We start from the raw sequence: 14,529 nt of genomic DNA on the forward strand, positions 1-14,529 counted from the left end.
CTGCCTCTATGCTGTCAGCAATTCCATGTAAAGGTGATAAAGAAGAGACAGATATAAATTCCCAAGTTTGTTGTTGTCAATAAGTCACGTTTCTTGTTTGTATTTGTGTTTGTGAATTCAGGTTTGAAATAACTTTTCAATAATTTTGTAGGCTGAAAGTGCAATTCTTGGATACTGCAATGTACCTTTTGCAAAAAAGTTTTTTTTTATGAGGAAATACTATATACCATACTACATAACAGTCAAAGATCATCAATACATTGACTGTTAAAATAAAAAAAATTTATAGAACCATGATATTCAAATCATATAATTTTGAAACAGAGCCATCTTCACTGTGAGAATTAGCTCACAAAAGGCTCTCAGACCACATCTAATCATTCACATTGTTCTTACAATTAATCCAACTGCTGTTTATAAATCTTTCTTTTGACAACAGCTAGACTGTAATTCTAAATACGACATGAGAGACAATGAGAGTGACTGTTGACAATTTACTGCATTGTCAGTAATTGAATACCTTGTGGAAAAATTACTGAAGAGTGCTTGCCAAGAGGTGAGAGGTTGCCATGGAAACATATTCAAAGGAAAGAAGATCCGTTTGCCAAGATCTTAACAAAACATCTGACTCAGCCAAGATATTTGTTATTAGTCAGACGTTACTGGCACGGCTACCAACAGTCCAAATATATTAAACAGTGCAGTTTACAGTACAAATACAGAGGAACATACAGTAGTATTAAGGGGAGACACCCCAGGTGAATACGGTAAAAATTTTAACTAATAGATATCACCAGTGGAGATTTCTGTCCATTCAGTGTGAACCCTGAAAGAAACCCCAGTGTTTGTACACAGCCCTGGCTCTGTAAATGGGAAACTAACAAAGTGGCTCGGACTGAGCCACGCAACACTATTCCAGCCATTCCAGCCATGATTTGTGTGTCAGGTAACGTTAAATGACTTGCCCATAGACATTCAGCTTACTTTCTAGTTTGTCAAGATATGCTGTTGTTGTGATGTTAGCTATAGTAGCAGGAGAGTTGTGAGTATCACTGTCTGGATCTGGTGTGCTGCTCTGGGAAACCGTCTCGTCCTCTCTGGCTGTTAGCTTCGCAGCAGCAACTGTAGCGACAGTTTGCTAACCCACAACCTAGCTAATGTCAGTTAAAGTACTTGCTGTGTCAGTGTTCGCTCTATACCATGGTATTTGTCATGGTATTGGATTTATCCAGAATTGCATACCCCACCTTTAAAGATATGTATTGTAAAATTCCATACATTTTGCAAGACACTACAGGTGAATAGGGTAACCATTTTAACTAATAGATATCACCATGAAACTTCCCCAATTGATTACTTACATTAAGACAATTCTTTTTTGTACTTAGTTTCTGAAATGTTATTATATGCAAATGAGGCATTACCTAATGTTAACTTTTGGTGAATTTAGGAGAAATCTACAGATGCAAATAGACAAAGTGTAGTAAAATAAACACCTAGGCCTGAATGTGTATTTTGAATCGTATCTTATAAATGAATCTTATCGTGAAATAGGGAGTTATCGGTGTTAGTGCATAGGTAATAATGCATCAAAAATGAGGGATATGCATGACGTGAAACTGATATGAGCAAAAATAGTTTTTTCCTAGTTTTTTTCAAACTAGGAATAAATGGAATAGAAGAAATAAATCCCCATGCCACAGCAGATGTCATCTTATGTAAAGCAAACAATGAGCCTCTCCCTCATTTCCTCTGGCATTCCTTGTGCTTCAGTCCATTAGCGTTACGCTGCAGTCAACAGATCATTAGGCCCCATCCGCTTCAATAATGCAAAAAGAGCAAACCAAGCAGAAGCCTCCAGCCTTATCTGCCTCTCACCTCTCAACGCAGCAGGAGCCAACTAGGTAAACAACACATTATCCAAGCAATACTGTGTGCAGCAACTGGCATCATGAACTGCATGCAGGCAGGTGTGTGTCTAATTGACCACAAGGCATGCAACTATGCAAAACAAGTAGAGAGGAAATTAGTATGTGGGATGTCACTTATGCACACATCTGACAGTTATTATCCATTTTCTACTTCACTGAAAATGTAATATAGCTTTAGTAAGCAGGTATAATGTGGTTCAAATGATTGGTGTCACTAGGAAAAGGGTGTACACATTTGCTCTTACAGTACTGTTTTTGAATGCAAGGATCAATAATGCTGAATATCTTGTCAGTCAGCCATTGCTTCACTTGTCTCTGGAAATGCAGCTGGGGTCCTGATGACAGATAGGTTAGGGTTAGGGCTTTTGTGATTTGACATCCCCCTGCTGATCGATATCACAGCCCTGCCCACATTAAGGACAGAGCAGCCAATGACAGGGTGCATTTAAACCAGATGCCTATGTGACCAAACCAATGGGAGCGCAGCTGCATTGTTTCCCTGCCTGCACGGCTCTGTTTAGTGCGTACATGTGACAGCAGAAGGCGCTTACTGGTATTTAAACATCATCGATTGTGTGCAGACGTGGTCGGCTCACCAATGCAGGTAAACAAGCCAAAACACAATGGCTCGTTTGGCTCCCTGTTATGGACGCTCTGAAGCCCTTCTCTCTTTTTAACTCTCAGTGAAGATCTCCATTTTTCCCAGCCGCGCGTCATCTTTGAACATAAACGGACTTATTTTAAGCTGCTGACGAGAAAAGGCACCTTGTTGTCTCCACAGTTAGGCGGATGTTTTGACACCTGTAGCTGAATCTGGAGCTCACAAAAACGGAGGTTGGTTTGTTTTACATCTATTCAGCATCCGCCCTGCAGCAGAGGTGCTCCGGCGCTGTTTGATCTCGAGTGGGGAAGCGCAAAGGTAGCCCTAAAGCCATTTACAGATGCATTAATTTCTAAGCCGCTCTCTCTGTCCCTGCTTGCAGACAGGAAGGAGCATGGATAGAGAGGAATTTGCTCTGACAAGTGCGTTGAGGGGATTTGTAGAGCTGGGGGTGTGCTCCTGTGGAAACTAAACTAAGGACAGTGGCAGTGGAAGCACCGTCACTAACAGCTCGCCATTTCTTTTGGAGCTTCTTTTCATTATTATTTCATATTTTTTGGCGAGGAGATATACCATTCGCTTAATCACTCATGGGGAAAGAGGAGTGCAAAACAATGCTGGACGCTTTGAACAAAGTGACCGCTTGCTACAGGCATTTGGTCATCGCCCTGGGAAGCACCTCGGACTCGCAGAACCTGCGAGAGGAGCTGAAGAGGACCCGCAAAAAGGCCCAGGAGCTGGCCGTGGCCAACAGGACTAAACTGACCTCTCTGCTCAAAGACAAGACCATCAGCAAAGAGGACCGGGCCGAGTACGAGCGCCTATGGGTGCTGTTCTCGAGCAGCATGGAGCTCCTGGAGGTGGACATGAAAAGGTCCCTGGAGATAGGGCAGGATTTCCCCCTCAAGGTGCCGACGAGACACCTCATCCAGACGGGGATGACCGGCAGCACCACTACCGTGGCGGCCCGGGCCATGAGCGTGCAGAACATGAAGTACGACGCGGACAGCAACATCGACACGGCGGACCTCAGGGACCTGCAGTCCGAGATCTCCCAGATGAGCCAGATGATGGAGGAGATGGAGATGAAGGTGCAGGTGGCGCCGTGGGCCGTGGAGGCGAAGCAGGAGGCAGGCGCGGAGCTCAAGTCCAACATGAGTGTAGGAAATTCCTCCGTGGGTGTCATCTCCATCTGCGAAGAGGAGCCCAAAGAGGAAGAAGGAGGAGGCAACAGGGATGCTGGCTTTGCGTCCATCTGCGCCGTGCTTGTATTCTTTGTCATCGTTACGGTCGCTGTGGTTCTGGGATATTTGGTCATCAATATGTCCTGAACTGTCTTAACCAACAGCCCACCCTGATGGGACACCCCGCCTACGGGCGCGCCACCGTGGTTTTCAGAGCCAGCAACTCCACAAGAGAGAGAAAGAGCTTTTTTTTTTTTTTTTTTTTTCAATTGTGGGCTTTGAAGAGCTGAAAAATTTGCGGACACCCGAAGTTATTAATCTTTCTCGGACTTGTGAATGTATTCGGTGGAGTTGAGGAGTTGCACTAGATAACAAATGTAGAACAATATAGGCCAGTCTGTGTCATTCGGAGAGAATGGACGTCGGGCACAATTTGAGGTTAAGTATTTTGAGGGGCCAAGGGGTCGTGTATTTTTGGAAGGGGGGTGGGGTGGGGTGGGGTCATGAAATTACGTGACAGTGTCTGGCCATCAGGACGATACAAACAACACGTAATCCAAGTGGATTAGTGGAAAAGCTCAAGCGTAAATGTAGCCTACCGTTCAGTATTCCCCTCGATGTTCTGCTGATTGATGCTTTCAGTTTATGATTTCAATCCAGAAAAAGTCCGATGTGTTCCAGCAAGCAGGTAGCCATCTAGTCAGAGAAGTAGGGTCAAGTTGTATGGAAACTAATAGAGCCAGTGTTACAGTTAAGATCTCCACATCACACAGGTCGGGTGTGATCAAATCTGCACTTGTTTCACACTCCTCTTAGCACAGTTTTAATACTTTCGTAAAATCTGTATAGCAAGATTGTAGTAGGCCTGCATCTTACTTCATTGCATTAAATCACAATGTGCTTAATGAGAGCCTTGGGACATGAGAGACAGTCCAGTCTTTCAATAATGCACCCGTTCACTGTAAGCCTGTTCATGTTCCTTTTCAGGGTTTTTCTTGCAAACAGTGTTGAATGTATACATTACAACATGTGAATAGAGGGTTTGTATATACAGACTGCTCTGTCAGATAATGTACATACATAAGTATATTTATTATAATAAAATTTTGAAATACACTTGCAAACGTGCTAGCTCCCAGGTATTTTACAAGCAATGCCAATGCAGGTTTTGCACAAGGGCCATGTATGAATTGAATGTCACATTTCTCTTGGTTGAGATACATACATCAGATGTACACAGAGGTATTTTAAGCAGAGGATTACTATCTTAGACGTAACCACCTTAGGGGTTAAAATAGTGTTTGTTTTAAAATGGAATGGAGACTAACACAGATGCTTAAACCCCCTAATGGTTTTAGTTGTAAGAGTCTTTGAAGTTATTCCTGGAATGGTGCATAGGTGAACTCAAAGCTGATGGCTGTCAGAGCCAAAGCCTCCACATGGGTGGCTGTTAGTGAAGTGAGGGTTGGGAGGCGGGACAGTTGTCCTCGGCCATGCATTAACTGAGCGGGCTTTGAAAGATTTCATACAGAACAGTTTGGGGTCAACTCAGAAATAGTTTCAAGTCGGAAATCTTAATCAGATGCTATCAAAGACCAAAGACTGTTCACACAACATGAGCCTGACTGCATTTGCCCTTTAACTTAGCAAACCTTGAATGATTTTATGAAATAATTAACAAGAATATGAAATTATATAATCCTTCCTTTCTGTATTAGGGTTTTAGAGAGGTTTAACCAAAAAGATGCAGTTTCAGTGGGCAGATCATTTTGTCTCAGATTCACTTTGTGTTTCACTTTATTTCACTCCTACCTTCCTTTTCACCTAGTGGCCATTTTGAGTACCTTTTGTAACCTTTTTCACAGTAATCAGACAGTAAAGCTCACACATACATATAACATTATAGGGAAAAAATACTAATATTTAAAATATGCAGTCAAAATAATTGTATAATTAAATATCTCTGTGGGTCTAAATACATTTAAAAAATCCAATTTTATAGTAAAAGATATAGTTTATGGTATATTATTGAATTGAATATTGGCTAAAGTAAAAAGCAGATATAGATAGAAAAGATATTGCATAGAAATCTTCTCAGGTAAAAACGTGAAAGTGAGATTTAAAGGATATATAGGCAGTGCATCAAAAGGGTGGAAAGTGCTACTAACAACAACTATTGAAGAGAAGTGTTTAGTTATCAATGCTGAGATGTTACTGTGAGGATTCGGTGTCTCTCTGTTATTGGTGGTGCTGTCAGGATGAATAAATCCATGTCTTTTATCATCTACAGTTGCTGGAAAACATCAGCAGTTCTTACTTGTCATCATCATTTTACAAATGCATTTGCTGAATTGTTGCTTCAATGTGAATTCTAATGAAATGTCTGTTGTAATTGCTTGCAGATCAACATTTGCACATCAAACAAGCTCTGAATTGACTCTAGTGATCACCTCCCCCATTTTTGAGGAGGTTCTCCGATAATTGTATACGGTAAATAGACCCCTGGCATATAAAGACTTTAGTCGCAGGCTGTTGAAGTATGTAATCATCTCTAAGGATCAAATTTGATTACAGCTACCCTCCTCTTCTAAGCAAAGGCCTGACTCTCGAGAGGAGTAATGGATTGCATGCAACAAAATAAAATTTTTCTTATATTAACAAAACCTGGCAAATATTCAAGTTGCAGATTAAGATGAAATCATTTGGCATATTAAATGTAACCGCTTAAATGCCTTTTCCTGTTTTCCATTGTGTTTTATGTCTTATTCCAGGCTGCCTGTGTCTTCTCAGCCTCTTGAGGTTAGAAACCTGTGGAGAAACATTAATAGAACATTGTAAAAATAAATAAATAAATAAAAGCTTGACTCCTAAAAGCACTGAGGCCACAGAGCCTAGAGCAGTTTTAGGCAGGACTGTGATGCATAAAAAATCAGTGGCATGCTACGCTCACTCCCGATTCATAGTAGGCTTTCTGACATCTTGTTTATCCTTGTTGTCATTTCACGGAGGCACTAAGCTCTGCTAACAGTGAGTCATGAACCTCTCGAAATTCACGGCAGACTTACATTGTCATCCGGAGATCCAAAAATATAAAGGCGATTAATTAAACATGGGGAAAGAAAGAGAGGGGATTTTAATAGTGGACGAGATAAAGCCTCCTGAAACACTGCACTTTAAAATGTGTCCCTCATGTTTCAATAGGAGGAGGAACGTTCATGTAAAAGTCTACTTTGATGCAACTTTGAGACTGTGTTAAGCATGCTGAAATGATTATATGTTATGCAGGCTGCTTCTCAAAATAGCCACAGCATCAAAGTTCTGGAGTATTTGCATCTAGGTATAAAAATTGACCCTTTACAGGTGAGTAAATCGACTTTCTCTACAGATGTTTGGAGGCGTTTTATTTGAACCCATGCATGACAGTCATTTATTTGCTTCACTCCGTCGCTTGGAAACAAACTAAAGCAGACTGGTTCACAGAGAGGCGGGCTACACACTTGGCAGAGACAGGCCACTGCATTGTCACCTCATCTGGACGAAGATGGTGGGTTTCCAAGGCTTTGGGTTGCCATAGAAACCCTCAACGGACTCTCCACCGCAAACAGCACAGCAGGTCGAGCAGTGTTATTTCGACTCACCCCCTTTCTGCCACCACCATCCTACACACACAGCACTCTGAGGCAGAAGGAGATGTGGTGTGAGGACAGAGGAGGGCAGAGCTGAACAGGGGACAAATCCTCAGCATCCTCCCCCACGCTGGCAGATGAAATGTGTCAAAAAGATGACAGATTGAGCCATGCTGACCTGTTCTAGTGTGCCTCATCATTTTAGAAGCAAGTGCTTCAATCAGGTCAGAGTGTCTTAAGGGTACCTCTCCTGGCTAAATCAGGCAACAACATTATACTACAAAGATCTTTGTTTTTGATGTTGAGAAAATCAATAGATGTAATCACTCTATACAGATCCTTCCTTCTCTTCTCTCTTTCTGCATACATTTCTATCTTTTTGATGCTGTTTATTCAACGCTCTTCCTGATTCAGCCTCTTCCTGCTAATTTTTGCCCATCTCAGCAGCCCACCCATCACATCTAAAGTGCACTTGGTGATTCTGTGCCAAAAAGATGAGGAATTATGGCCAGAGATTGTGCTCCTTAAATATATATTCTATATTTTGTTTTAAAAATATATTTTGCCATTTTAAAATAGCATAAAATGTATAGTAAAAAATGTTAATGATTTTAACCCTTGAAGATCAACACTGAAAAGTTTCCTGTGCATTTCACCGCCTAGATTATTTAAAAAACAACAGAAAGAGGCCCAGATACTAAAAAACTATAGTGGGCCAGAGTGATGGTTGTGTAGATATTATGACTGCATCTACACAGTTATTTTATATAAATTGCCTTTTTGGAGCATGCATTGCGATAGTAGATGTGAACATTTGTCAAGCACCCGTTAGACTTATTCTACCTGTTTTAACTATGTGCTCACATGTGCATCACAAACCATCATAAGCAAAAATCACCTAAAAGCAGTTTCAGTAAAACAATCAAATTAATAATGAATACATTGATCCATTTAATAATAAATTAATTTATAAATGGCAGACACAGGGTACAACACATGACAGAGATTATTTCTTATGAGTTATCAATTTGCCATGAAGGACACCGCTGTGAGCAGGGAAGACACCCAAAGGAGAAAGGGTGGAAGCCCTGCAGTACCTCCACCACTGACATATGCACTCCTATTGGGAGGGACCACCGTGTAACACACACACACGCATTCACAAACACACACATCACCTATTAGCTGCAGGTATTGTCTCCCTTTGATATATTTGGTAGTCAGTCTGTTACTATGGTAACAAGCTAAATTTGGTCAAAATAAAATGTTTAATTATTTTCTTTATCATGTGGAGCAAACTAAAATGCAAAAACAAGGTCCAGCCAGTATTTATTTCCACGTACAACTTAATTCTTTATATTTCACCACACATTAAAACAATTATAACAAAATCAGATTTAACAGTTATATTTGTTGTAATCAACCTATTTTATAAGGAATAAGCTCCATTTATCAAACAAAACCCAGCAGCTTAATTCTGCCTGAACCACTTCAAGTCTGATGACCCTCTTAACACCTAGAAGGCCTGTGTAGAATAAGGCCATTAGCAATTACTTATTATTTAATTTGTTACACAAAAAAACAAAAAACAGTGAGGAAGCTGGTGGAGGGACAGATTGCTCTAGCTCTGATGGCAATGACTGTGACATAAAGTCCAATGGAAAAAAAAATAAATTAGCAAACTACGACTACTATGACTACCTGACTATTAACAGTTATTAATAGTCAAGTTCAGACCAGAGCTATTCCCTCAAAACAAATCTAGGCTTGTCATTGACAAGGACACAATAAGCCTTTTCCACTGAAGACATTTTGACATATCACAGTAGGGAAAGCACAAAAAATTCATGATGGCTGAATTCCATTTAGCTGCTTCAGTTTCAGGGTCCTGGTATTGTGCAGGCTGGCTTACTGTCATGGCTTAAGGCCTGGACACACCAGGATTTAAAATGGTAAAATTGATGGAATCGCTGCGATCAGAGGATCCGCTTGAAGAGGCGAAATTAATCCGTGCAAGGTCCATGTAGAGTTCAACCTTGGTGAACTTTGACAAGAAATTTGCTCCGTTGACCAATATAGCAAGATGACTATGGTCTGGGCAGTGCTGACCTTTGAACGGAGAGCAGGAGAGCGCAAAATGGAGGAAGCTATCGTAGCTTATTAACTGTGTTGCATCATTCACTTTATTTAACCTCCCCTGACAGAGGAAAAATTGTTCTACAAAAGAGAAATGGTTTGCAGACAGTTTTGAGACAGGAGTGGATGGTACAAATACATATTTTGAACAAACTGTGTGAACTTATTGTCCCGTTAGCTACCCAGCTAAGCTAACAGGTTTGCTAACCGACCGTTACCAAGCTCGTAAACGTGGAGAGCTTTATGCTCCCTCTTCAAAAACTTTATGGAGTGCAATGGTGAACAAAATGCCAGGGGAAAGTAAACAGTGGAGAGAAAGTAGAGAGAAAATAGAGAAGCTCCAGGAGCTATTGTGACTGACTAGTGGTTAGCTCGCCAGCTACAGCAGTTCACCAACTAGCCCTGTGAGTAGTCACTACATCACCAAGCTCCCAGCCCCACCTGTTTTTCCTGGACGAGCGAATGTCACTTTGTGGTGTGACTGATGCTTTACTGTGACACATGAATAGAACAGAGCCATTGTTAGTGTTATTAGTAACACCTGTACTGTTCTAATAATAATAATACTAATGTAAGTAATGTTTTCATTAAAAAAACAACCCCAAAACGTGTTTTATTACATGTGCACAGAGCAGTTGTAGGGCTCGTACAGCACGTAGGGTCAAAGTCAATACTGACTTTTTGAGTCATGTGGGAAGGCTTTCCCTACAACAGGGAGCAGATGATTGTACTTGGGTGTAATGGTGACCTGTAGAGTTGCAGTGTAAGGATCTAAGATCACAATGCGGTTCAGTCCAGAATCATCCTGAGGATTCTCCAGCTGAGGGTCTGTGCTTATATCCACCTTAGCCTCTCCTGAAGTGTCCAATGGATAAAGTTTGTCACCTGGAGAGAGTGGAGAGAAACAAATGGTTAATCTATCATAAGCATTAATGTTACTGTTTCATCACTAACATTATTCTTGTAAGCTAGAAAACAAGTGGGTAACAGTATCTGATAAAGGGCTGGGAAGCAGATGTGCTATCAGCTGTAACAACAACTGAACAGCATCCTTCCAACAAGACAGCAAGAATGCTCATCTGACAGCTAAATAATAGCAGTAGCACCAGTGAGGATCCAGTCGCTACTACTAAACTACCTCAACCTGAGCTCTATGGCACAGAAGAATAAACTATATCAGGCTTTAACGACACAGACAATACTTGTTAGTAAGATCAATTAAATTCATTGTTGGTTTTGGTCTTTTCGTGGATCTTGTTGACAATAACAAAAATATATAATATCACTTCACATTCATTCATCATTATAAAGCTGCACTAAATACATAATTCACTTAATGCACTTTGGCATGCTTCACTGCTGGTTTGGATGTGGATTAGATGAGACGATCAGCACCTGGCAGCAGTGATACGTAATGTTTATCTTTTAGGACGACAACAACAGGCAGCCACTGTTCGCAGCCCTCTGTGGCACGCTGGCTGGAGAAGTTGTGGAGGTCATTCAGCAAAGGGACACGGCACATGCGGCTGAGCTCATAGAGCTGTGGGGGGGCGATCCACAACTCCCGTTCCTGGTAGCTCTGCAGGACCTCCGACGGTGTGGACCACTGGAACACACACAGAGAGGTAGTGTTTAATAACTGTACAAGTGTGTGTTTTTTTTCTTTTAGTTTGGTACATCAAATGGCACTAAATACTGCAGTGTTCATAAACTTGATCAGCCGTTGTTATGGAGAAGACACCAGCCAGAGCCACAAATATTCAGTCATGTAATGTTTTCTGTAAGCTAAAGTATAACCTTGCCAACTACAGTCTTGAGTTATTATGGAGCTAAGATCTAGTGGCTATTAGAGGAGTGTGACATTTGATGGGCTTCAGCAATGGTCATATCAGTCATATCATTACATTACAATTCATCATAGTTTAATAATCATGAATCAAGACTTGAATCATGACGTAATTTGGGAAGCTGTTATTATTAGTTTTCATTTCAAGGACTTGCTGAATTATGTTTTGAACTATTATTCCCTAGCATTAGCTATAAGTCCTCTTAGCACGGGACAGCTGATAACCTTTAGCAAGAACACATTTGGTTCAATTCACTCAACTTACGCCATTTTTAAACTCCTGTGTGAAAAAACCAAACAAAGAAAACAGTTTTTTACAACTGCCTTTACGTCTCCTCAATTATTTGTGTGACTACTAGGGACTGCAACTAACTAACAATTATATTTAATTAGCCAATTATTTTATTGATTAATCAATCCAAGGTTTCGTCTATAAAATGTTAGAAAATTGAGAAAAATGCCACTTCATATTGCTTGTTTTGCCCAACTGCCCAACACCTGAAAGCATAAACAGATAACATAAACAAACAATCTTGATACAGATGCCTTCAAAAAATGTTTTAAATTATGATGGATGCATACTGAATATGTTTTATAGTTTAAAAACAATCCACTTGTGAGTGCTCTCTGGTGGAGAGACTATGTAATGGAGATACTGTTTCTAAATGACTGCAAACCTGGTGTGGCATTTCTGCACTGCCATTTCTTGTTACTTATTAGCCGACATAAACACATATGCTGATATATCTGAAATAAGCTAATATTGGCCGTTATATCTGCTTGGCCAATTTATGGGTCTCACTCTACTATTCAGTTTATTATCACAGAAGACAGCCAGAAAGCAGAAAATCCACACAATTGAGAGGCTGGAACTAAGACTGTTGAGCACTTTTGCTAGAAAAAATGACTTAACTAATTAATCGATCATCAGAATAGTTGTGATTCATTTTCTGTGACTGATTAATCAATACATAGTTTCAGCTTTAATGATTACATAATTTTTTTGTCTGTACACTTACTCACCCATTTATTTTATTCTTTGGAATAAAATTATTAATTTCCCTGCAGGGCCCTTTGGTTAACGTTTAATGTGTATTATCAATAAATTGACTTGATTTATGTATCACCTGAAAGCGCACTATTTCCTTTTCATCTTGAAGTGTGTGTGGGATCTCCTGCAGGCAGCAGATGAAGAAAATCGTGTCAAACCTCGTCACACCGTATCTGCCTATGGGAGTCAGCCAGTTGCCCCACTCATGTAAAGCCCAGATGTTGGGCAACACCTCCAACTCTCTGCACATCCTGATGAAGTTGGAGGGCTTTTGGTTTACCAGAGCCCTCCACCTGGTGAGTTCACTACTGCACAGCTCGTTTACTTTGTAATGTAGCGCTAGATCAGTGGCGCACCTGTCCTCTATGCTTTTTAAAACACTTTTCTCCTCCAGTTTCGACACAACTAGGAGCACACCAGACTCCTCAAACGTCTCCCTCAAGGCGCAGATGCGGAAGGCGACCTCCCCCGGGATAGGAGAGCCCAGTTTCAATCGGTCTGTGGCGAAGATTGGAGGTCTAGTCTCCACGGGCTGTTTGACACTTCTCAAACCAAAATTAGGCGAGTTTCGGAAAGATTTGAAAATGTCCAGCCATTCACTGGAAAAGTCCGAAGAGTCCACCATACCGCCGGGAAACACATAGGCGTTGGGCATGAATCCACTTTTACTGCTTCGTTTAAGCAGTAAAACGTCGTAATCAAAGCAGGACTTGTGCGGCAGGTGTGACCGTCCATGGCTGCTGTCCAGCGGTGAACCTGCAGCGGCTGTCAGCGGTGTCCTTGACGATAAAGTGTCCGCGTCGAGCCTCTTGCCTGCGGTTAAAACAAGAGTGGCCGCCTCCTTCCAGTGCTTCAGAGTGGTGTTCATCCTAAAACTGCCAGCAAGTTTTCTTAATTTCTATTCAATGCTTCTGAAAGTTACAGTTCCTGGTTGCTCAGCCAGCTGCCTCGGGACACTTGTTTTGGTGGAAGTGACGTGATTCGGGAAGGACACGAGCACATCTGCCACGAGCTGCTATCGCCACCTACAGGCTGAATGACCTGCAGCGCTGCAGATGGCGCTTATATTCAGTTTATTTAATTCTTCTCGTTCTTTCACCGTGTTTTTCATGAAACTGGAGCATTTTATTATTTTTCCCTCAAAATTTTGAATCTAATCGAGTGACTGACATTGATCCATAAGACTTCTGAGCTTCAGGTTATATTTTTTTTCTTGTCAAAGTACCAAAACGTATCTGAATGTAATTAAATATAATTGCCGACACAGCCCACTAACTATACTACATTGTAACATCGCTCAGTTTGGATAAAACGTAGACCTAATTTTCTATCATGGTTTATTAACAAATGCAATTAAAAAGACATTACATTTAACAGCATATTTGTGCTACTTTATGTCAAAGTAGGCTTATCATGTATTTCCTCTCCACACTGCTTTGGATGTAATAATTGGTCTACAATCTATCCTATCCTATCCATTGCCTGTGGGGTTAATTACAAAGGTATTAAGTAAAGGCCTTTCACTTACCAGGGCTACAATAATACAAGTATAACCTATATTTTGAATAAAATATGTATTAATATGAACACGATGCCTTTTTTATTCTTTATCATTAAACTTTTTTTACCATGTTCATATCTTTAAATCATTTGAAGTTTGTCATTTTGCACAGTATAATCCGCTCCAAACTCTGTTGCTGTAACTGATTAAAATTTTGAACGTTTTAACTCTAAATCTCTCTGCTTTCTGGCAGTTCAGCTTTTATGTTTGACATTTGAACGATGGAAAATAGTCTCTATGTTAAAAAAGGTTCTGAATACGTTTTATACAGTCTCAGCTGTCTACGGATATGTTAAACTGGAATATCACAATGCAAAGTAAATAAATACAGTGTTTCTCATGAATGATTTTCTCATTTTCAGGGAATATTTTCTTCCTCAGTTAGTTGATATGCAGCACTGAAAGTACACAGGCTCACCAAGGCTGAATTTATTGCTGTAAATGCACTTAGTCAGATCCTAAGCCCCAGTGAACGTGCCTGAAACTTGCACTCTATTACTGGTCAGAAATTCTTGGGTTACTGAGTTCATATGCCAATGTGTTCTTGTGTTAGCAGATTACCATGTGCAGCAAGGCTGTCTGTCTGCGGCAAC

General features: G+C 40.7%; 2 protein-coding genes across 2 annotated transcripts; one reads left to right on the forward strand and one right to left on the reverse strand.

Annotated features, from left to right (window-relative positions):
• Positions 1 to 2,347: 2,347 nt before the first annotated feature.
• Positions 2,348 to 6,022, forward strand: si:ch73-167i17.6 (regulator of G-protein signaling 9-binding protein). The gene has a single exon (XM_044204548.1). The coding sequence runs from the start codon at positions 3,123 to 3,125 to the stop codon at positions 3,861 to 3,863; it is 741 nt and encodes a 246-aa protein (XP_044060483.1). The 5' UTR covers positions 2,348 to 3,122; the 3' UTR covers positions 3,864 to 6,022.
• A 2,632-nt stretch (positions 6,023 to 8,654) lies between these two features.
• nudt19 (nudix (nucleoside diphosphate linked moiety X)-type motif 19) lies at positions 8,655 to 14,317 on the reverse strand. Its single transcript, XM_044200797.1, has 3 exons — positions 12,452 to 14,317; positions 10,874 to 11,084; positions 8,655 to 10,363 (listed from the first exon to the last, which is right to left on the reverse strand). The coding sequence occupies exons 1-3, from the start codon at positions 13,241 to 13,243 to the stop codon at positions 10,146 to 10,148; spliced, it is 1,221 nt and encodes a 406-aa protein (XP_044056732.1). The 5' UTR covers positions 13,244 to 14,317; the 3' UTR covers positions 8,655 to 10,145.
• Positions 14,318 to 14,529: the final 212 nt, after the last annotated feature.

The sequence above is a fragment of the Siniperca chuatsi genome, linkage group LG1, assembly GCF_020085105.1.
Source record: "Siniperca chuatsi isolate FFG_IHB_CAS linkage group LG1, ASM2008510v1, whole genome shotgun sequence".
In the NCBI taxonomy this organism is placed as follows: Eukaryota; Metazoa; Chordata; class Actinopteri; order Centrarchiformes; family Sinipercidae; genus Siniperca; species Siniperca chuatsi.